We start from the raw sequence: 23,523 nt of genomic DNA, 5'->3' as shown, positions 1-23,523 counted from the left end.
TCAAATTGTATTACGAAGTTTAGAGATCACAAGGTATAACAATACTTAAAAATGTAAGATTTTAATTATCCCACTTTCATGAGAATTTTGTCACTGAGAAGAGATAGTTTATGAATTAAACCATACAAAAATTCAGTCATTTTTAAAATGTTTGATTCATACTCAAACTTTCAAAAGTATAAAATTGACAGTTTATCACCTTGTGTGTTAATTTTTAAATGATACTGAATGGTATAAAATGTATTGTATTATTTTTGGAAAGATGACTGTAAAGAAAACACTATCAAATTTCCGGAGGACGCACCTTGACAACTGGCAAGAGCACAAGCAACAATTCACAGATGACCAGCTGGTTGTTCTCACAGACCTTTTGGTATCCCCATGCTACTATGCTTGAACTGGTAAGGCTTTTGATCTCCTAACATGGCATTGGTGAAACTTGTGAATATTAACTATATGCAGTTATTACAACTTGGTTTGATTGAGTGCTCACCTTTTCTCAGGTTTTCCACTGTGCAACATATCTATGCGAAAAGAGATTATTATGCTTGCATCTTACTACTTTCAATTCCCACCTTTGGTTATCTTCTGGCTTGTTTAAGATTAGAACCTGCATTTTCAGTTGCAAAGATCCATGGCCTTGTCACCATCACATGTGCACAGCGCTCTTCACGCCTTTGTTTCTCCTGCCCTGCTATGTGTTATGGGCAGAACCCCATGCAGTAGTTTCTTTTTACCTGTTTGATACAGAAGCTATGTTTCCGATGGTTAACTTTCTAATAGTTATCTCCTCCCACAGATCCCACACCAATTGAAATAGCTCTAGGAATAGTCTGGTTCTGTATTTTAAAGTAGCACCTATCCCTGGAAGTGATATCCCCCTGTTGTATACAGGCATTCTTGTGCCCGGGTATCACAGTTCTATTTTTCCCCTTGCCACAAACATTTTCCAGTGTTTTTTCTCTTCACTCAAATGGGCTCTAATTGACAAATGCTGGTTACAGATTCAAACAGGCGTTGTATATGGTACGTAGGGGTGGCCCATGTCAACACCTGTGCCTCAGGCCGTTCCATTGATCCTAAAGCCATCCAGGGGTTTTTGTGAAGATGTCTATAGTGCTAAACCATGCCAGTTAGGGGTGCCGTTTTTAGTCATCCCTCTGTCCTTGTGAGTCGCACTCCCTTCAACGCCAGGCCGCTTTGCCCTAATTCCCACTCAGACAACAATACGACTCCCACTCAAGTAGCAAGTTTTTGTATGCAAAGTTTGGCACATTTGAGCTATATGTAGATTCACAAAATTAGATTATACACCTAATATTCAAAGAATTTACTAGGTTAATAGATGTAGGTCTAATATGTTTACCATACCAGATATAGTATTGCAATGGAAATTGGACTCTAATGAGAATTTGGAGGGCAATATAAAATGTATAAAGCTACTCTATATTGTTTACTATAGGTTACAAACATTAGTGTAGATAATACGAAGGGAATTCTGTAACATATAATGTTGGCATGCAACTGAAAACTGTTTCAAATGGATTGCGTGCTCCCACAGATTACTCATCTTAGATTCTTCATAAACAGCATCTGCTGGTACTGGAAACACTCATCGGTCGGGTGAGATGTTCCTCAGCATCAACCCTCCACATTGGACCCCTCTCTGGCTCGAGAAGTAACGGCATCAAGCTTGCATATAGGGTAGCGCATTGACCTCAGTTCCTTTTTTTCTATGCGCTCGGCACACTATATATGGAAAGCTCTCCTTCTCTCCATCATTTCCAAGTTTTATTTGATTGTGCACAGTTCTACTAAAGCTTAGGGATTCAATTGATGCACAGAATGTATTTCTAGGAATTCCATAACTGACCCCAATACTTCGGCATCTGGTGTTTGCATGTCGACCATGATGTCTCTGAGGTTCCTGCCAGACCATGCACCCAAGGCGATCTATGAAAGCCCCTCCAAAAATCAATCTTCTGAATTGCAGATTGGTGAAACTTCCCACACCTGAGAAAGTGCCCTCTTTAGAAATGCAGGCCCGTAGAAAGGCTCACAAGAAGCACCATAAGAAATCACACTCCATGTGTGGTTTGCAGCACTCCTGTGCTCTTCAGCACATCAAAAGATAAGGAAGCAACTATCCCACCTGTCGAGAGTGAGAAGAACTTGTGAAATTCATCAGAGAAAAAGATATGTCCCACAGCCTCATCTTCTAATCGCGAATGGGAGGCGTTCCGACAGAAAGTGCTTGATATTTTTTCAAAAGCTTCGACGTTAATGACCTTGCACCCCAACAAAATGGAAGGTCTGACTCTACTGCTTGAGGCTAGTGGATTTCAGAAGAAAAGCAACATCCATACATTCAAAGGCTTGCATCCCATTCCAAAAAAGAAAATGGTGTGCGCGCCTTGTCGCCGTACTTGAGTGTGAAGGTCTCGGAGGAGACTCTGTTCACAGCCTGAATGCAAGTTAGGGGCAGACTTCCATCCTTTTTGGTGTGTGCAATGTGGTTGGCACTGAAAGCCATCAATAAATACTTCCTTAGCTAAATACACCCATGTCCTTTGCAAGGTGATATCTGAGTGGCGGACCACCTAAATGAGGAGGAACAGACATGGCTTTAAATCTATTGTAGTGGATGGTGAAGAGACAGCATGCCAGACTCTTCAGACTGGGCTGTAACAGTGGACTGTGTCGCCCGGGTCATCGGGACATTGCCTGTTGTCCGGAGGCACTCATGTATGAGAACATTCGGCTTCACTTCCGACATACAGGCAAAACCTTTCGATATGCCCTCTGATGGTCGTGCAGCTTTTCGAGGCGACAGCTAACACATTTCTCAAAATTAAAAACTTACAAGGCAAAGGCAAAGTCACAGGGATTAGCGTGTAACATTTGCCGGCACCTTGTAGTGCCCCAATCATCTCGTGTTTTGGCAAGGGCCACAGGTTTAGTCACTTCTCGTCCCTGGCCTATAGAGTTAAGTCCCATTTTGCAGCTGTGCAAATCACCAGGAGACATTTCACCCACCCTGGAAGAGGTCGGGAGTCCCAGAAAGGTCAGTCCCCCGGGGATCTGCTATCCCATCTGCGACATCAACACAGGAGCCTCTTTGAATTTCTCTCAGCACATTCATTGGCAATGGTGGCAAGAATTTTAGCATTCGTGAGTCGTGCATCACTACTTTGGATGCAGGGGCCTTTCAAACTATTGCCCAAGGGAACTGCCTGCTACTCATCGGGAAGCCACTAGAATTCTCCCTCCCCGACCCGCCCCCCCCAACGTAAAGGATACCCCTCCCCAGAATCCTTCCATGCAGGAGAAAATCCATTCTTCTGAAGGCAGCCGTAGAAAAATATCCACCATGGAAAGGTGAAGAAGGTGCATAGTTTCCCTACTTGTTGGTCTCCACAAAGGACAGGGGCATTTGTCCCATCTCGGACCTCACACGGGTTCCTGAGGAAGAAAAGATTCGATATGGTGACTCCGGACCAGATCCTTCAGTCTCAGGACTTCCAGGAGAGGATCGTGTCCCTAGTTCTTCCCAACACTTATTTTCATGTGGGTACCTGAAGTTTTTTCATTGTTGAGGTGCATTTTCCATCCTGTCTACTACCTTTCAGTCCGACCTCCGCTAGATGGTCTACACCAAGCTGATGTCGGTGATGGCAGCCTGTTTCAGGAAGGAAAAGATTAAAGCCTTTGCCTAACTGGAAGACTCGCTTCTCATAGCCTGCTCTCCAGACCGGCAGGTATCCCATCTTCACCGCATTCTTCTAGCATAAATGCCTAGAAAACCCCACTGTTCATTTCAGTAGACCATTGCCATGGTTGTGGAGACTTTGATGGTGTTAATTCCTGTTAATCAAATAGTCCACTATGCACAGCCCTCCAGATAAAGGTGCATATCGGGCCTTTTTATGCACAGAAATCTTGTCAGTACGGCCCTTTTAATTCTTCCTTGCGTACCACTTAGACTGTTTGTGGCAGTACCCCCAAAATCATGGAGTACACTGATGACAGCCTGGCAAGCAGCAGCTTGCAGATCCACTTTTTAGCAATCCACACAGTTCCTTGAAAGATTCAAATGAGATGAGTCCTGATTCGTTTATTTTTAACACTCTTCTTTGTTAATGATTCTATCAAGATAATACCTTCTGAGTAATATAGAAGGGAAATTGTGTTTTGTTCACTTTGTTCAACTGCTTGCATTTTGTAGTTTAAAGTGTTATTAAAGCATTTTGAATCATGAACATGCTTTTCACATTGCTTTAGGACGCATGCAGCATTGTGTAAAATAAAAATGGTCTTCAACAAGGCCTGCGTTTCTGCTTCATTTTCCTCCGTTTTAATCCACTTTAATGGAGGCAGCCCAGGTTTCATCACAGAAGCACATCAGTTACATTCAACAGCTTGGGGTTCTTGATGTCTTGAGGTTTTAGGAGAGCCTCCCAGCAAGCAGTTGTTTGGCATTTGTGAGAAGGGCAAGCTTTTGGTGTTCTATATGAAGATGTGGGTTTTTTTAATCTTAAAATGCATGTGTTCGCATGCGTGCAAGTGCATGAAAGGGCACTGTACATAGTTTGATTTCTTAGAGAGCAGGGATCCATGAGTCTCTGGTAGGGGGCAGGCTTGCCCTTCACACCCAATGCTGGTGGACAAGGTTCTCACACCCATGGATCCTCTCTGTAGTATCCACAGACTTCCGGCTCCCTATCCCTCCTTCTCCTCTCTCCTCCCCTCCGCTCCCACAGATTGGTACAGCAAATCTGTTGGCGGAAATGTGCTTGCTCGTAGAGAGTCCGGCAGTGGAGGAAGTCCCAGCCTCTCAGCAGGGTCTGGGCTTCTATTCACAGATTTTTGCCATACACAAGAACCACCAGGTTGGCCTGCGAGTTGTGTTGGACCTTTCCACCTTGAACCTTTCCCTTCAAAAGTTCAAGATGGTTACCCCATTGCTTATAGCAGAGACATTGTGTGCGAGAGACTGGATGTGATCCCTGGATCTGAAGGATACCTACCTACACGCCCAATCTGGCAACCCCATCGGTCCTTTCTGAGGTTCAGGGTCATAGGTTTTCATTTCCAATACAAGGTTCTGCCTTTTGGCCTCAATTTAGCCCCAAGGTCTTCACAAGACTGATGAACGCGGTGGAAGCCCTGCTCAGGGTCACCACATCTACCTGTACCTAGACGACTTGCTTGTCAGGAAAAGGTCTCTGGAGGCAGTCCAGCACACCTCCTCCGCCCTCATGGATACACTGCACTAGCTGGGATTTTCAGTCAATCTCAAGAAGTCACAGTTGATGCTCGCGCAGAGTCTAGCCTTTCTGGGCCTTATCTGGGATACAAGCTCAGAGAGGATTTTCCACTCAGAGGACATCAAGAAGGCCACAGCCATCAAGAAGGCCACGGGGCATTTTCTCAGCAGAGCTGTGACCTCCGCATCGTGGTACCAACACCTCTTGGGCATCATGGCGGCATGTCTCCTAGGCTCAAAATGAGGCGATTGCAACTGCACTTTGCAGCCTCCTGGAGTCAGGAGAGGGATTCCTAGGCAGAGCAGGGCAGCATTCCACATCATCTGCACCAGGACCTAGTTTGGTGAAGCACGGACAACAACCTGCAGATATGCAAGCCCTTCTGTCAATCAGCACCTCTGATCACCATCACCACGGACTCGTCCCTAGAGTGCTGGGGAGCGAACTTAGGTAGCTACCTTGTCATTGGGGTATGGTCTTGTCAGGAGCTGGCGACCCACATCAACTGGCTCGAATTGATGGCCATCTGGCTTGCTCTCGAAGTCTTCCTCCCGTTGAAAAGCGGCAAGGCTATCCTTATTCAGACGGACAACTCCACAAGCATGTATTACATCAACAAGCAGCATGGCACCAGGTCTCCTCCCCTCTGCACTCTAGCAGTCAACATTTGGGAGTGTGCTCTGGTAAACAACATGCAACAATCCACCTCCCGGGGAATCCAACTGGGCTGGACAGACTCAGCAGGGTGCGGGCGGACAACTACGGATGGCAGTTGGACTAGCAGGTCCTTCAGGGGATCTTCAACAAGTGGGGGTCATCTCTTCGCCACCTGGTCCAACAGGAGGTGCCCCCAGTTTGCGTCCTGGCAGGGACAGGGCAGGCGCTCTCAGCCTGTGGGATCAGGCCCCGGTAAACCACCTGCTGGGTCCAGCACACCTACTCTCTCAGCAGGGAGGCACGGTCATCCAGCCCACCCCTCTTGCCCCCCCAGAGGTTTGCCCTCGCAGCGTGGTTCCTGAACAAGTCACACTGAGGCATCTGCATCTGTCACAAGCTAACCTAGACATTATACAAGGGGCTAGGAGCGATGCTACCAGGAGCCAGTACAAGAGCAAGTGGACCATGTTTTGTCACTGGGCGGAATCAAAAGACGTTGATCCATTGACCTGCACTCTGGATGACATGCTATCCTTCTCTGTGCACCTCGCACACTCGGGGTGCAGGTAGGCACGTGCCGCACCTATCTGGTAGCCATTGGAGCCTTCAGGACCTCTCTGGAGGAGATATTCACATCCTCTAATCAGGTGGTTAAAAGATACTTGGCGGGCCTGACCAGGCTTTACCCGCCTATCAAGAGGCCACACCCTGTGTGGGACCTCAATGTGGTCTTGGGTGTCCTGGCGCTCAAACCATTTTAACCTATGACGTCCGCGGACATCAGGCTAGTCACCATTAAGACGCCCTTCCTGGTGGGCCTTAACTTGGCACGCCAGATTAGTGAAATCCAGGCACTGGTGGCTTCAGAGCTTTATTCTACTTTTCATAAGGACAAGGTGCTGCTTAGAACTCAACCCGCATTCTTACCCAAGGTCGTCTCCGCTTTTCACTTAAATGAGGAGATAGTGTTACCAACATTCTTCACGGACCCTCAGGTTGACGCTCAGAGGGTATTACACTGTCTGGACTTGAGGCGTGCTCTGAGATACTACCTGGACAGGACCAAGAGTTTCCGCAAATCAGACACCCTCTTTTTTTGTGGATCAAAGCCTGGCTGTCCAGCTTCCAAGGCTTCCATAGCGAGGTGGATGGTTACGGCCATCAGGGAAACGTATGAAGGGCAGCACAAACCTCTACCAGCAAACATGCATGCCCACGCAATCAGAGCTAAAGCCACGGCGGTAGCTTTCCAGAGGCATGTCCCATGGCAGGTTATCAGCAAGGCGGCTACATGGGCTATGCCCTCTGCCTTCTGCAAGCACTACTGCTTGGAGGCCCACTCCAGGTCAGAGGCATTTGGTCAGACAGTGTTAAGGAACTTGTTTTCTTAAGAGAGCACCTCTCCACCCTGGGGCTACATTCTGTTGTACTCGACCAATCAGTATGGAGGAAAGGGGACGGTACGTAGTAGTAATTATAAGTTACTCGCCGTAGTGACTAACGTACTCCTAGCCCATTGTCCCCTTTCCTCCATATGTCCCGGCATCCTCCCCCCTAATAAAATTGGAGTCATTAGGAAATGTTAATTTTGTCGACGCATCAAAGGGGACTGAGGAGTGGCAGCGGTGGGCAGAGTCAGGGGAGCGCATGCTCCTAGGGCCATGCCCCGTGTCTCTAAATTTAAAGGGGAAGATGATTTTTCTGGTGAAAAGGTTATGTCGCCCGTCCCTGGCCAGGGACACCCATGCAGTATGGAGGAAAGGGGACTATGGACTAGGAGTATGTGCGTCACTATGGTGAGTAACTTATAATTTTTCAGCTTGTTGCCAGGAGTGAGGCTTTGACCCTATGATCTATTCAACCACTGCTGTGCTTGATGTTCTGCTCTCTTTGGCCCAGTAACCTCTACTGTATTTGATTTTCTGCTCTCTTTAACCCAGCAGGGGCTTCAGAGTGCACTCTGGAGGGGGTACCTGGCCACTATTTCGGTCTTCAAGAGGATCCCTGAAGAGGGCATGTTCTTCACTGTTCCCACTCTTAAGCCATTTTTGCTGGGACTGTTGAACTAGTTTCTCCCATGCCAGATTATTGTTCCCGATTTGTGCTCGATTGATTTCTTATGCATTCATGCTCCTTGAGACTGCTCGTCTGGAAGGTGATTTTCACTTTTGCCATGACCTCCGTTAGGTGGGTGTGTTAGCTCCCAGCCTTATCGGTTAAACCTTCCTACCTCAAAGATAATGTTACTTTTTTTTTTTTAAACTTGTATTTATTAGTTTTACATAGATATTTACATGAAAAGAAGCAAGCACAAAAGGAAAAAACAATATAACTTTGAGTCTTATAACATTCCCTTCCTCCTCCATATGTCCCGGCATCCTCCCCCCTAATAAAATTGGAGTCATTAGGAAATGTTAATTTTGTCGACGCATCAAAGGGGACTGAGGAGTGGCAGCGGTGGGCAGAGTCAGGGGAGCGCATGCTCCTAGGGCCATGCCCCGTGTCTCTAAATTTAAAGGGGAAGATGATTTTTCTGGTGAAAAGGTTATGTCGCCCGTCCCTGGCCAGGGACACCCATGCAGTATGGAGGAAAGGGGACTATGGACTAGGAGTATGTGCGTCACTATGGTGAGTAACTTATAATTTTTCAGCTTGTTGCCAGGAGTGAGGCTTTGACCCTATGATCTATTCAACCACTGCTGTGCTTGATGTTCTGCTCTCTTTGGCCCAGTAACCTCTACTGTATTTGATTTTCTGCTCTCTTTAACCCAGCAGGGGCTTCAGAGTGCACTCTGGAGGGGGTACCTGGCCACTATTTCGGTCTTCAAGAGGATCCCTGAAGAGGGCATGTTCTTCACTGTTCCCACTCTTAAGCCATTTTTGCTGGGACTGTTGAACTAGTTTCTCCCATGCCAGATTATTGTTCCCGATTTGTGCTCGATTGATTTCTTATGCATTCATGCTCCTTGAGACTGCTCGTCTGGAAGGTGATTTTCACTTTTGCCATGACCTCCGTTAGGTGGGTGTGTTAGCTCCCAGCCTTATCGGTTAAACCTTCCTACCTCAAAGATAATGTTACTTTTTTTTTTTTTAACTTGTATTTATTAGTTTTACATAGATATTTACATGAAAAGAAGCAAGCACAAAAGGAAAAAACAATATAACTTTGAGTCTTATAACATTCCCTTCCCCCTCCCCCCTCCCTCCCCTCGGGTCGGATAGAATCATTTTGTCCAGGGTTCCTATTATGCGTTGAATATGTCTGAGATTTTTATGTTGTGGGGGCACCATTGTTCCATAAAGTCTGACTGGAGGTATTGCAGGGTCTCTTCCCATTCTTTTACAAATTTGTCTCCTGTTCCTTGAAGTTTGTGAGTAATTTTCTCCATTGTTATATGGGCCCATACTTTCTGTAGCCATGTATAGGTCAGTGGGGTATTTTTGTTTTTCCAGTTCTGCGCAATGGTGGTCCAAGCTGCTATGAGTAGTCCCATGAAAGATCTCCATTGCGTTTTGCTGTATTGTCTTGCTGTGTCGTCTCTGATTCCGCAGAGCCACACTTCCTCCCCCATCAACCCCACATCCGGGAATATTTTGCCCATCTCTTTTTTCACTTCCTCCCAGAAGGGTCTAATGCCTTTACAGTCCTGCCATATGTGTTTCCATGTTCCCACTTCGTCACATCCTCTCCAGCAGTGGTTGGACGTGTTGGGGTACATTGAGTGGAGCCTCTCTGGTGTGTAGTGCCACTGTGTCATAACCTTGACCCACATCTCCCTAGTTTGTGCCGACCGGGTCATTCTGGGGATCTGTTTCCATAAGTCCTCCCATTGTTTATCCGTTGGTTCCACCCCCAGTGTTCTGCCCCATTTTATTCTGTATGACCACTTAATGCTTTCCCCTTGTGAGTTTATGTATTTGCATAGAGTTGATAACCACTTTTTTTCCCCCGTGTTGGATATGATGTATGTTTCGAATCCTGTAAGGTCCCTGGTTGCTGCCTCTGTGATTGTTGGAGAGTTAAGCCAGTGCTTTAGCTGTTCATACCTATATCTATCGTTCTTAGGGATTTTCGTACCTGCCAAGCACGACTCCAGGGAGACGATTTCCTTGCCCTCAAACATCTCGCCTATTTTAGTAATGCCCGCCTTCTCCCAGGTGTCATATGCCCCTTGTTCCATCCCCAGTGGAAATAGTGGGTTTCTACAGATGGGTGTAAAGGGTCCAACTGCCGTGGTCATTATGCCTTTTTTTGTTTGGCTATCCCATGCTTCCAGCGTGGTTTTCATAATTTCGCTTAGCCTTAGATTTTCATGCCTGTGCTGCCTCGGTTTCCAGAGAAGTTCTACTAGTGGGGTCCTTGCTACTGCTCTATCTTGTTTGGCCCATATCTGTTGCGGATCCTCCCCCACCCACTCCCTCAGAACTTTAAGCTGTGCTGCCTGGTAATATTTTCTAAAATGGGGGAGCGCCATTCCTCCTTCTCTGGTTGGGGCCGTGAGTATCATCCTGGCTATTCTCGGTGTTTTCCCTTTCCATATGAAGGACGATACTATTTTTGTTAGGGTTTTGAAGAACGTGTCTGGGACCCCCACCGGGAGCGCCTGAAAGTAATATAGTACTTTTGGGAGGATGGTCATCTTAATTGATTGTATTCTACCCCACCAGGATATCTGTAGTGGGTTCCATCTATTTAATTCCTTTCGGATGTTTGTAACTAGCGACGGGTAGTTTTCCCCGTAGAATTGTTCTATTTTTGGGGGTATATTTATTCCCAGATATTTAATACCTTTCTGTTCTATCTTAAGGTCCAGTTTTTTTGCCTCCCTTTCTATGTTCGTTCTATCCCCTGCCAGGATGAGGATCTCTGATTTTTTTTCTATTTATTTTTAGGCCAGAGATGGCCCCATAGTTTTCCAGTTCTCTAACTGTGGCCGATAAAGTGGATTCAGGGTCTTCTATGGTTATTAGCATATCGTCCGCATACGCAATTACTTTGTGTTGCTGGCCCGCCATTTCTATCCCCTTAATGTGTATTGACTCCCGAATTTTAATTAGGAGGGGTTCTAAAAAGAGAGCGTACAGTAGTGGTGATATGGGGCAACCCTGTTTCGTTCCTCTCGTTAGCGTTACTTTGCCAGTGAGCTTGCCATTAATGGCTATTCTACTTGATGGGAAATTGTAGTTTTCTCTGATACTCGCTATATATTGTTCCCCGAACCCCATGGATTCCATTATCTTAAACAGTATTGACCACTCCACTCTATCGAGCGCCTTCTCGGCGTCTACTGACAGTAGTATCGCTGGGGTGTGGGTTATCCCTATTTTCTCGACCAGATGGGCTAGCCTCCTAGTGTTATCGTGGGTTTGCCTACCGGGAATGAAGCCTGATTGATCCTCACTTATCAGTTTAGGAAGGAGCTGGGATAGCCTTGTTGCCAAGATTTTCGTATATATTTTTGCATCTAGGTTGATTAGGGAGATTGGTCTGTATGATGCGGGGTTAATTGGGTCTTTGCCTGGTTTGTGGAACACCAGCACCTTCGCTTCATTCATTGTGGGGGTCACGTTGCCAGTGTCCTTGAAGGAGTTTAGGAGTTTTGTTAGGATTGGAGTCAATATGTCTGCATATTTTTTATAAAATGGGGGCGTGAACCCATCCGGGCCTGGAGCTTTGTTACTTGGGAGTCCTTTTATGGCTTTATTGACTTCCTCTTCGCTGATAGGGGTCTCTAGTTCTTGTTTGCCTTCTTCTGAGATTTTCGGGATCTTTAGGGCCTCTAAATATGGGCGTTAATATCGGGGTGTTCTGTTGAGTAGAGCGTTTGATAATATTGCCTCAGTGTTTCCCCCATGTCGAGCGTAGAGGTTTGAATGACCCCTTTCGCATCGCATATGGCCTTAATCGTTGTTTCTTTTTGTTTCACCCTCAATTGTCGCGCTAAGAGTCTGTCTGCTTTGTTCGCTCTTATATAATATCTCTGTTTCAGATAGAGTAGATTCCTTTCTGCGCCCTTCGTACGTAGCATCTCTAGTTGGCCTTGTGTATGTTTCAGTGATTTTTTTAATATCTTTGTGGGTTGTATCGTCAGCTTCTCTTGGATCTCCTCAATTGTTTTTTCCAGCTCTTTTTCCCACCGATCCCTTTGTTTATCTCTTGTGGTTTTCATCGCTAGCATCTTCCCCCTCAAGACTGCTTTAAAAGCATCCCAGACTGCGCTCATTGCTACCTCCCCTGTGTCGTTTTGTATGAAGTATTCCTCTATCATTTCCCTTATGGCCTCCCCTGTAACTGGGTCATGGATCAACTCTTGCGGTAGCCTCCATTTCCATAGCCCACTTTTCCTCCCTGGGAGAGTCACGTCCAACCTTAGAGGGGCATGGTCCGAGAGGGTTATAGAACCCTTATCCAGCCCTTGTATCTTTCCCAGCAGTCCCACTGACACCCAGAGATAGTCGATTCTGGACATAGAGTTGTGAACATGTGAGAAGTATGTGTACCCCCTCTGTTCGCCTTTCAGTTCCCTCCAGACATCATTCAGAGCCAACTGGTCCATTTGCTGTTTCAGACATTTTGATGGTGCCCCCTGTCCATGTATGTTTCCTGTGCTCCTATCCAGCTTTGGGTTCCATGCCAAGTTAAAATCCCCCCCCATTATCACTTCCCCTCTAGCGAAATCTTCCAGTTTCGATAGTGCGCTTCTGAGAAAGCCATCCTGTCCCTGATTGGGTGCATATATTGTGGCGAGTGTTATGCAACATCCTTCTATTTCTACATTGGCAAAGGCGTATCTTCCTTCCTTATCGGTTATAGTGTCTAGTGGTGTTATGTCCTTTCCTTCTTTTATCGCTATCAGGACTCCTGCTTTTTTCTCTGTTGTCGTTGCCTGTGCCCATATTTTGTATCCTTTTATCCGCATTTTGTGCTTATCCTTAGTTTTGATATGGGTTTCCTGGAGGATTAGTACATCCGCCTTCCCCCTTTTGAATTGTTTCTCCAGTTTCGCTCTTTTTGTTGGGTGGTTCATGCCCCTAATATTGTAGGTCATAAGGCGTATCATCCCCATTCTATTTTGTTTGTGTGCCATTGCATCCGGTCCCCTTCTGTTCTCGATTCAACTCTTTGATTCTTCCGATCCCTTCCCCTCCCATGAACTTCCCTTCCCCCCAACTTTGAACTTTAAACCAATTAACCTGTCCCCCGAGTAGGGCTAGGGTTCCTATTGTCGCTTGGGCGTTGCGCCCTTCGCTCCCTGCCCTCCATACCCTCGGGGGGTATGTTGTGGGGATTCCTAAACCCCACTGAACCATTTGTCTTCACCTGGTTCCAGACCATTGGGTCTCGACCAGACCGCCCTCCGTGAATTGTCCGTTCCGCACCGTTCCCATACTCCCCCCCCCCCCCCCCCCGACTGGGTCTCTGTGGCAGCGTTACCTTGTCTGTCCCTCTGGCGTATGTTTTTCTTTTGTTTCTCATGGTACCTTTCTCCGGGTGTCTCTCCCCGTATTTGCCTTCTTCTGTCTGCTGGATTCCGAGCCCATAGGTTTTCTCGTTCGTTCTCTCCTGTGTGTGGCCTCCCCCTGCTCCATCTGGTCCATCTCTTCATCTTGTAGTCCCATCGTGCTGAGGCCTTCTTCCAGTGTGGTCACTCTTTTCTGTTTTCCCTCCCATGTAAACAGCAACCCAAATGGGAAGGTCCATTTGTAGCGGATTTGTTTTTCTATTAGTGCTTTCACCAGTGGGGCCATTGCGCTTCTTTTTTGAAGGGTTATTAGTGCCAAGTCCTGATACAGTTGGATGTCTTGCCCATTCACTTTAATATGTTCCAATTCCCTGGCTCTCCTGAGGATCTGTTCTTTCTGCGGGTAGGAGGACAGCGCCACCAGGACATCACGTGGTCTCTCCCCTGGGGCCCCAGTTCTTTTCGGTCCCACCCTGTGAATTCTGTCGACTCTGATATCTTCAATGTCTTGTGTTCCCAGAATGTCTCTGGACACCTCCTGCACCGCTTCCTTCAGGTCTTTGTCTAGCACTGATTCCGCCATGTTCTTTATTCGGATGTTAGAGCGTCTAGAGCGGTTCTCTAAATCCTCACATTGTAGTTCCAAGTTGTGAGTGAGTGTCACCAGGTGTTCTTGCGTTTCGCTTGTTTGTCTCGTGTCTTCTTCAAGACTTTGCACCGTTCGTTCCACTATGTCTGTTCTTTCTTCTAGGTTGTTTATGTCAATTCTCATGTCTTGTACCGCTTGTTTCATTTCGTTCTTCATGGATGTAAATTGTTCCTGGACTGTGGACATAAACTTTTCCTGGAGGTCCATGAACCAGGTTTGCATGTCCTCCCTGGTCAGTGGTTGCTGTTGTTGGGGTAGTGGTTCTGCCTCCCCTGTAGAGTCTCCCTGGTTTCTCCCTCTCGGTTGTGGCGTCCCCTCTGTTGACCACATTTGTAAGATATCGGCCCCTTGTTTCGCTGTTTGGGGAGTCTGCTGGATGGGGTTCCCCTTTCCTTTTGCTCTAGACATGTTAGGGTGCTCCGTCAGATAGACCACGTGGCTCCTGCGCCCTCTTGTAGCCCTCCAGTGGGGCCTCCTCGCTTCTTGTCCTCCGAGATGTTTCTCCTTCCTGGGTTTCCCCCCTTTCCTTGCCCCTGTCTTGTGGGCCTTGGGTCGAATCTGCGTGGGGGGGGGGGGTTTGCGAGGTGAGTCCTTGTTTCCCGGGGGAAAATCTAGTTGGTGCCGGAGAGGGGTCCCCCCCCCCGGGGTATGTGCACACGGACGGGCGCCTTATTTCTGGGCCTCCCCCTGGGCCGGCTCACCTTTAGTGCTGCGTCCTCTGTGCAGGGCGGCCCCCGCGGCTCCTCTCCTGCGGTCCGCCCTGTTCGCGCTGTTTTCTCCCGGCGCCCTATCTGCTCCGCTGCACACCGCTCTCACCTCGGGGCGGTGTGGGGTGGCGTTCTTCGGGTTCCGCTGTGTCCCCGATCCCGCTCTCTCGCTGACCGGTGCCTCTGAGTCGCCCAGCGCCGCGCTGGACGATCCTCTGCGACGCGGGAGAGACTCCTTCGGCCCCGATGGGGGAGGGGGCGGCCTGCCTCGCTCCTCGTGTTTTCGGCGGCGCACGCAATCTCACTGCGTCTGCTTCCTCGCCGGGGGAGGGTGTATGGGGGGACAGTTTGGTATTCGGGGGGAGCGAAGGACGGTCCGTCACGGCTTCGGTCGTGCTATTTTCCGTGGCCCGGGCGGAGCGCGGTTTAGCTGCGACTCCTCACCCCGGCGGCCATCTTGGATAAAGATAATGTTACTTTGATGGTGCAAGTCACTTCTTGTCTCATGGTTGTGTCAGATTTCCCTTTATCCACCATTGGATCTTTTGTAGATTCACATGTTGTTTGAGTGTTCCTCCTATGAAAAAGAATATATTGTCCCATAACCTTTATGGGATCCCTGGACGCACTCTATCACAGTAAACTCCTTCCCTTAAACTTCAATTAATATCTTCACTCTATCAGTATTGATTTTTAAATCATATATTTTTTTAATCATATAATTCATATGTCAGATAAAGGACATAAGGCATATAAGAAGCATACTGCAATTTTCATTTATTAACTTTTATATAATCACACTCAACCAATATCAGGGCGATTAAGAATCGGGGCACGACTCACCTGATCAATCAGTTTGTCACTCAAGACGCAATTTGTCCGTATACAGACGCAACCAAGAATCTTTGTGACTGCATATCTGGCTCAATCTGCCTCGTTTCGGGACCCTCACCTCGATGCTCTCTGGACGCTGCTCGTCGATCAGGGACCGGCTGTGTACAGATCTGCAAAGGAGTCTCATCACTTTTATAGGGGCGCCTCGACAGATTCGTCCTCAATTCGTTTTTGCCTTCATCAAATATACGATGGAGCAAAAGGGGGAGGGTCCCTATCCGGGCACCATTTTTGCTAGGCCGTGAAGACCCTCTGCATATGGAAACTAAGGCACAATCATCATATACTGGTGATACGACAGACACGAGGTTCGATTTTCCAAGTACTATGGTTTATTGCAAAGTATGCTCAGTCGGCCGACTGGGTCTAACGTCTTGCAACGTGTGTCACCCAGACCTCGTGAGACCCAAGAGAGCGAACATCATTCAAGCAGTAACATATATACAAACATGCAATCTTTGAAGGCACATCAAACCGCCCATAATGTATCTTCTTGAGCTAGGGTTCGGTGATTGACAAGTATGACAAATATGACACATTATAACACGTTTCTTACTCCATCTATTATATTTAGCAGCAGTTGCAGACATAGTTCTTGGTTATAAAGAACATAAAGCACTTGTTCACCAAGGATATCGTGTTCGCAAGAGAGACACATTCCAAAGCACGTTATCTACCAGTTTCTATTCGTGAACTAGGGGTCAGCCTGTTCTAAGGAAGATCCGCGAAGGAGGACCGCTAAAACAGTATAATTCCTGCTTTAACTGCCTTTTGCTACAGCTTTAGTGAGACAGGCCGGCACCTGGGCCGCTGATTAAATGCTGTTTCTGCTTGCCTCCAAGGACTTTGTGAGGGAGGAAAACAATGTATTTCTGTACTGTTTGGCATTCCTGTCTGGGTTGATCTTTCAACATATAGGCTGTGCCCTCGCACCGTGTATGAGCTTTCAGAACATAATACATTTTGCAAAGCATTTGACAGAAAGGAAAAAAGCAAATGGAGGGATGTTACATAAGATGGACGCCCTGTGGTTATACTGACGATTCTGCGTTAGCTATGTTGGTCATATGATGCGATTGGTTTCCAGCCAACATAATACACCTACTATACTTGGTTAGGGTCGTTTCTGGACTAACAAAGTTGATGAACACGATATAATGATTTCGGAAAAAATGATTATTTGATATTAAGGATTTGTTTATCCTTTTATTTGACATATGAATTATATGAGTACAAAAAATATGATTTCAAATCAATAGTTATAGAATGAAGATATTATTTGAAGTTTACGTGGTAGGAGTTTACTCTGATAAGAGTGCGTCCGTGGATCCCGTAAACATTATGGGACAATATATTTTTCATTTGTGTAATTTATGATGTAAGGTAGCCAAAAGATCATATCCAGACGCACCCGAAGTATAGATAATTGATACAAAATTATCAAAGGAACGACATAACATTGGCTGCGCCCTCCGACAAAAGTAAGTGAACATCAATGGATTGTATTCTCCCGCAGATTGCTAATCAGATAGATAACCATTCCAGCGTCAGCTGCTCAGAAACGTTTTGGACAGGGGACTAGTATGACTCGACCGTTGGTCCCTCCTGACTCGACCGTGCTGCTCGTCGCCTCTGGATGTGACATTGGCCTCCATATACACTACGTCACTACGCCCTTGTACCTCAGTTCCTTTTTTCCATGCACACAGCACGCCTCTTTTCATAACGACTCTCTCTCTCACTATGTAACATTCGACAGAATTGTCATATCACCCCACCCCCACCCCATGTCGAAATCTCCAGCTTGTTCGAACACCAAGTCGTTGGGTCAAGAGATCGAGGGTCCTATGCCTGAAAAAGAGGACAGACGTTGCAAAAAGGCAAACGGTCACATTCCCGTTGCCATTCATCGTCCTCGTCTTCCCATAAAAAGAAACGCCACTGACGCAGGCACAACTGATTCATCGGAAAAGTGATGCAAGACCTGCCGAAACTTGCGCGTGCGAGGGGTAAATGCTCCTAATGTTTAAGACGATCGCAACTGGTACGACTCGGGTCTCGATGCTGCAGGCTCTCACGGCACCACTTGCGCTTGCAGGTTCTGGCGCCAAGGTTATCAAGTCAAGTCTGACACCCTCTTGCTGGACCATGACTTCCGGGAAACTGGCCGAGGTACCGGCACCATTGAGCCTGGTGGGAACAAAGCTATCGACATTGATGCAGGCGCTGACAGTCGATCATTCCTTTGTTCCCAATTCTCGCTCTGTTTTTCGACACAATGCCGTCGATTTTTGATGACGAGGGGGACCAGGTGTCTTTTGGTTTTGGGCTTCTAGGCAAAGGAGCTAGTGAAGATGATTATTGTGCTGACTAGGCAGATTTGGTTGCCCTTGCTGAAGTGCTCCACAACGCAAGTGGTTTGGACACATCTCCTGACCTTGATAGGCAGCAGGCTGCTCCATATGGGTACCCAAATGCTCAATACTAACGAACAGTTAAGAGGGTGGTTAAGGCCTTGGTTCTGGGTGCCCCTGCGAAGCCCGTGACGGCCTATGACTTCACAGACATACTTGACAAAGGCCCACAAACGGAGAGGGCATTACCCTTTAATGGTGCCATTTCAGATCCCATTGCTACTCTGTGGCTTAAACCTTGCTCCACTCCAGCTGTGGATTCTGAGCTTAGCAAAAAATATGATCCAAGGGGGGCAGCTACCATTTCTTTCTTCCTATCCAACGCCAGAAGGAGTAGTTGTGCAAGCTGCCACAGTGAGCTCCAGACCAGACACTTTTACCGCTAACTTGCAGATAGATAGGGAATCTAAGAAAACTGATGCCCTAGTTGAGAAGATTTTCGCCTCAAGCAGTATGGCCCTGAAGGTAGTGAATGCATTCTGTGCGTTCACAAAGTACTACCCCGGGCTGTGGAGACTTATAGCGGAGGCAGCAGAACACATTCTAGCTGAGGGATGGCTTCCTGCGAATAGTTAATGATGGCAAAGAGGTAGCTTGCCAAGCACTGCAGTTGGGCCTGGACACCGCATATTGCGTGGGCAGGGCAATGTTTTTCACCAAATGTCAAAGCAAAGCTATTGGACATAGATTTCGAGGGACGAGCGCCTGTTCAGTCCAAAGGCGGAGGCGTCCTTGGAGGAATTCACAAACTCTAAACTAACGGCCAAATCGCTGGGCTTAGCTGTGCAGCAACCTGCTTGACAATCTTTCAGATTCTCCTCTAGGGGAAGAGGCTACAGGCGGTTCATTCTGTTTGGAAAGAGGGCACAGCTCCCGCAAACCATGCAAGGGCACAGGCATTTATCGCATCCCGGACCGGGCAGATGGACCTCTATGGGCCAGCAAATAGCTGCGGCGGCGCCCACTAAGCTGCTTTGAGTTCTTAGTTGGAGGGAGAATTTCTGAGCACTTGCTTCAGTGGAAGAAGATAATCTCTGACGCCTTGGCATTGCGGTTCGTCCAATGGTGGTACTATCTACCATTTTTACACAAACCGCCTGACAGACCCACCCACCCGCCGCTTCTACAACAACTGGAGCAGGAGCTCCAGGGAGAACCGAGCCCTGTTATTATAGGGTGCCATGGAAGAGGTGCCATCTAAGTAGAGAGTATCGAGCTGGTATTCCTGTTATTTACTCTGGTACACCAAAAAGGAGGAGAACTTTGTCCCGTCTTGGACCTCAGGGCCTTGAACAAGTTCCTGAGGAAAGGTAAGTTCAGTTCAAGATGGTGACGCTAACAGCAATTCTCCAGACTTTGCAACTTCAGGACTGGTTGATGTCACTGGATCTTCAGGAATTGTATTTTCATGTGCCGATCCATCTGAGGCACATGCGTTTCCTTTGATTCATCATCGGGGGCACTCATTAAAAATTCAAGGTGTTCCCTTTTGGCTTGAACTCTGCTCCCAGGGTTTTTACCAAATTGATGGCAGTGGTGGCGGCACACCTCAGGAGATCCGGTATTCACATATTCTTATACTTGGATGACTGTCTAATCCAAGCTAAGCCGCTGAAACATGTATCGACACAGTTAAAAAGAAAAAACGCTAGCTGCTTCACAGGTTGGGCTTCTCCCTAAACTTCCAGAAGTCCCACGTCGCACCATCACAGAAGCTCCAGTTCATCGGAGCGGTCTTGGACATAAGGGTGGGAAGGCTTTTCCCTGAAGAAAGAGTCACCAGTATCCAACAAATGGTTAAGCTCTTCCTGAGCCAAAACCGCCTACCAGCGGCTTCCTTCTTCCGACTCTTAGTGCTCATGGCTTCCTGCATTTTTCTGGTGCCAGAGGCAGGGCTACGCATGCAATCTCTGTTGAGGGATCAGTGGTCCCAGTACTTTGATGCCATGAACGACATTCTCCAGGTGTCGAAGTTGGTGGCTAGCAACCGATCTTGGTGGTCCAGCTGAGAAAATATGACACTGGGGGACCCTTTTTGCCTTCATGGCACCAGGATAGGTGGTCACAGATGCCCCCCTTGATGGGTTGGGCGCTCACTGCAGGGATCTGCAGGTGAGCAGCCTTTGGTCACCAATGGAAGGCCAATGGCATATCAACATGTTGGAGTTGCGGGCGATCAGGTTAGCCCTGATGTCCTTTTGGCCCTCCCTCAAAAGGGAGCACATCCTTGTTCTGACAGATAACAAAGTGGCCATGCACTACCTCAACAAACAAGGGGGTGTTTGGTCACAGCCCCTGTGCAAGGAGGTGCTGCAACTATGGTTCTGGTTACTAGAGAACCAGATCTCTGCTTCAGTTGTCAATCTGGGAGGAATGGAGAACGTACTGGCGGACGCTCTGAGCAGGCAGTTGGAAAGTGTTCCAGGAAGTTCTCGAGGAGATCTTCGCTCAGTGGGGCACTCCGACAGGGTATCTGTTTGCCACAAAGTCCAACAGGAAGTGCAAACTGTTTTGCTCTAGAGAATGCCAAGCGAAAGGTGCACCAAGCGACTCATTCTTGGTGGAGTGGGTCTTTGACCTCCACTATGCCTTCCCTCCAATACCTGTCATCCCGTGGGTTCTCAGGAGGATGAGGTGGTTTCAATCAACCATGATCTTGATTGCTCCAGATTGGGCTAGGAGAACAGGGTACTCAGAACCCCTGGACTTGACCATCTGCCCACCTCTCCGGTTGCCTCGCCGACCGGACCTCCTATCTCAGTCGGAAAGGTACTTCACCCGAACTCAGAATCCCTCAGCCTATATGCGTGGCTCTTGAGAGGATGAGATATGATGACTGGGACCTCTCAGAAGAGGTTCTTAAGGTGCTACTGGCTGCACGCAGACCGTCTACAAGATCGGTGTACATATGCAGATGGAGAAGATTCGAGGCGTGGTGCAGGGAACGCAGGATAGACCCTATCATTTGCCCCACTGCTTAGAGTTCCTTTTGTCACTGGCCTCAGCAGGCCTTCAGATGGATACAGGCATAGGCCGCTTGACAGCCTTGTCTGTTTTTAAGAGGTCTCCGGATCAAGGATCCTTCTTCACGATTCCGGTTATGACCCAATTTCTACAGTCGGTTTGGTCCTCTGTGGGAATAGCTAACCCACCACAGAACAGGTCACTTTAAAATAGCCCCAGCTCTTCAGCTAGCCTAGAACCATCAGACTAGCCTCTATTCCTCTTTAAACAAAGTGTATGAACACATCCCTGTGGTGAATAAGTATAAGGGAAAATGTATGGTACCAATGTGTGCGCTTCTCGCACCTCTGCATTTCTATGTGCCAGCACTGTTCATTCTGCCTCTTGCTTTATGCCTAAAGGTCTAAATATGATGTAATATTTACCTCACAAACAGTACTAACACACCACTGATTTAAACAATGCACTGTGATTAAGAACTGTTATAAACATTACAGTATCTATACTCTACCCTGTAGTTGGAATTGAATATGATATGTGTAAGCCCAGCCAAAGGACTGGATCTGTTAAATAAAAGCAGCTTTGTTTTGAGCATAAAACTGGTGTCTCAAGGTGTGTGCATGGACTAAAATCCAGATTAAAACGACCCTACTATGGGGTACTTAGCTTACTTTTGAAGCACTAATACATAATGTTAACTGACACAGCACAGTAGACACTCAAAATTGGATACTAGTGTCAACAAAATGATATGTGGTTGGAGCCCCCTCTTTTGTTTTCCAATTTCTAAAAGGCCTTGTAAATAGGTTTCCTCCTCTGTGAGAAACCTGAGGGTATCCTCACACCTACTCGCCTTGGACCCTCTTCTCAGGTGGCCAGGGAAAGGCCATCGCTTTTGAATCCTGACCCTGTGGGTGGAGATGCGAGGGAGGATCACCCGGGTGGAAGGTCCTTGGGGATTGGGGTAAGGATATCCACAAGTGAGACATGGCACACCCCCTTTCCCTTGTGAAAGCCAACCTCACCCTCTCCCTGCCTTTATGGGCTGTTACAAAGCATTTCCTCTCATTTCCCCTCACTCACACCATTATAGTACTGGGACGAGGAAGAGGCCTGCAGACTGTTGTAAGGGTTAGGGATTTCCAGAGTACTCGACTAAGGTGTCCAGTCAACTCGTCGAAAAAAAACTGGTCGACTGCAATTTGGTCGACGCAATTTGGTCGAAAACCATTTGTCTGGTCGACCAATTTTTTTCGACGAAATGTCTGGCAACCCTCGACTAACTATGGTCAGTCAATTGGAGCCGAGGACTCACACCTGCAACCTGTCAAATGGTTGCAGGTGCATAAAAGGTGGAGCCGACAAGGAGAAGAGAGAGACCAGCAGGAGAGACACAAGCAGGAGAAAAGCCGGGCTGAGCATTGTGGGCCTGAAGGGAGAATCCTGTGCAAAAGGAGGTGGCCGTGTTGGGTCCCGCTGGAAAGACAGGATGCCAGCAAGTATCCTGAAGGAGCTGTGGAGCCGAGGCCTGGGCAGGCTGTGAGTGGGCCACAGAAGTGGGAGCATTGCTGGTCGGGTGCGGACACAGAAGAAATCCGATAGCTGTAAGCTACTGGCAGCGTCCGTGGGAAGCGAGCGGAGCTGCCGGCAACCCACGGAGCGAGAGGAGTGAAATACGAGCAGGGCTCACAATCCAATAGAACCCAGTTTGCGAAGCTGAAGAAAGGAAAAGCAGCCGCCCGGAGGAGTCGCTAGGAGGCGGTGAGTGAAAAGAAAGGAACACTGGAACCCACGCCTCTCCTGGGGGCTCAACAAGGGCAAAAGTAAATGCTGAATCAAAGATGATGTTCAAGATGTAGTGAACCCAAAGTAAACGGTTGTGATTAGTAATACGAACAAGATGAACTGTGGGCAAAAGAATGAAGCTATGAACTATTGAATACCGAACTAAAAAGAAAGCTTTTTGACAAGTCTATGAAACTTTTAAAAACCTGTGAGCAGATGACAAGTTGTTGTGTGCTACACGTGCAATATATTGCAAATGAAGAACAAATCTTATGAAATGCAATAGAAAGCTAGTATTGAATCCTGCTGAAGAGTGTGAAAGTAAGGTGGTAAAGGAAAGAGAGCACCACGAAGTAAAATGTATAGAAAGAACACATGGTGACAAAGTCTAGAGATTGGCAAAGAGGAGAACACATTGTGGCAAAGCCAAGAGGCTGTCAAGGAAAAACCAATTGAGTGTGAACAAAGACACAAAAGAACCTGTATGGGCATGAAAACCTAGGGTTACCGGTTGCGTGACCTGTAATGGGTGGGTCGTGTGGTCCGACAACTGCGTCTACACCGGGGATACCCTATTTGTGAAAACCAAAGAAACATACAGATAACCAATCCAAGTGTATGAAAGAGATTGCTCAAGTAAAACAGAAGAAATCAACCTGTATGAACTGTCAAGAACCAGGAGGAGTGTCAAGATGACCTGAAACTGGTTTTGAATATTTAGAG

The 23,523-nt window shown here is 47.4% G+C and overlaps 1 protein-coding gene across 3 annotated transcripts in view; it reads left to right on the top strand.

Moving 5' to 3' along the window:
• Window positions 1–23,523, top strand: part of PSME4 (proteasome activator subunit 4) — a 3,386,216-nt gene that overhangs the window by 3,332,733 nt on the left and 29,960 nt on the right. For all 3 annotated transcript variants that reach the window (XM_069608231.1, XM_069608232.1, XM_069608230.1), the window contains one exon: window positions 263–401. In XM_069608231.1, the coding sequence (XP_069464332.1) occupies window positions 263–397 (135 nt within the window). In that variant the 3' untranslated portion in view covers window positions 398–401. The remainder of the gene's footprint in view (window positions 1–262; window positions 402–23,523) is intronic.

The sequence above is a fragment of the Ambystoma mexicanum genome, chromosome 4q (assembly GCF_040938575.1).
Source record: "Ambystoma mexicanum isolate Mex_15411 chromosome 4q, UKY_AmexF1_1, whole genome shotgun sequence".
NCBI lineage: Eukaryota > Metazoa > Chordata > Amphibia > Caudata > Ambystomatidae > Ambystoma > Ambystoma mexicanum.
The sequence above is the reverse complement of the archived record's forward strand: the minus strand, read 5'-3'. Positions and strand labels throughout refer to the sequence as shown.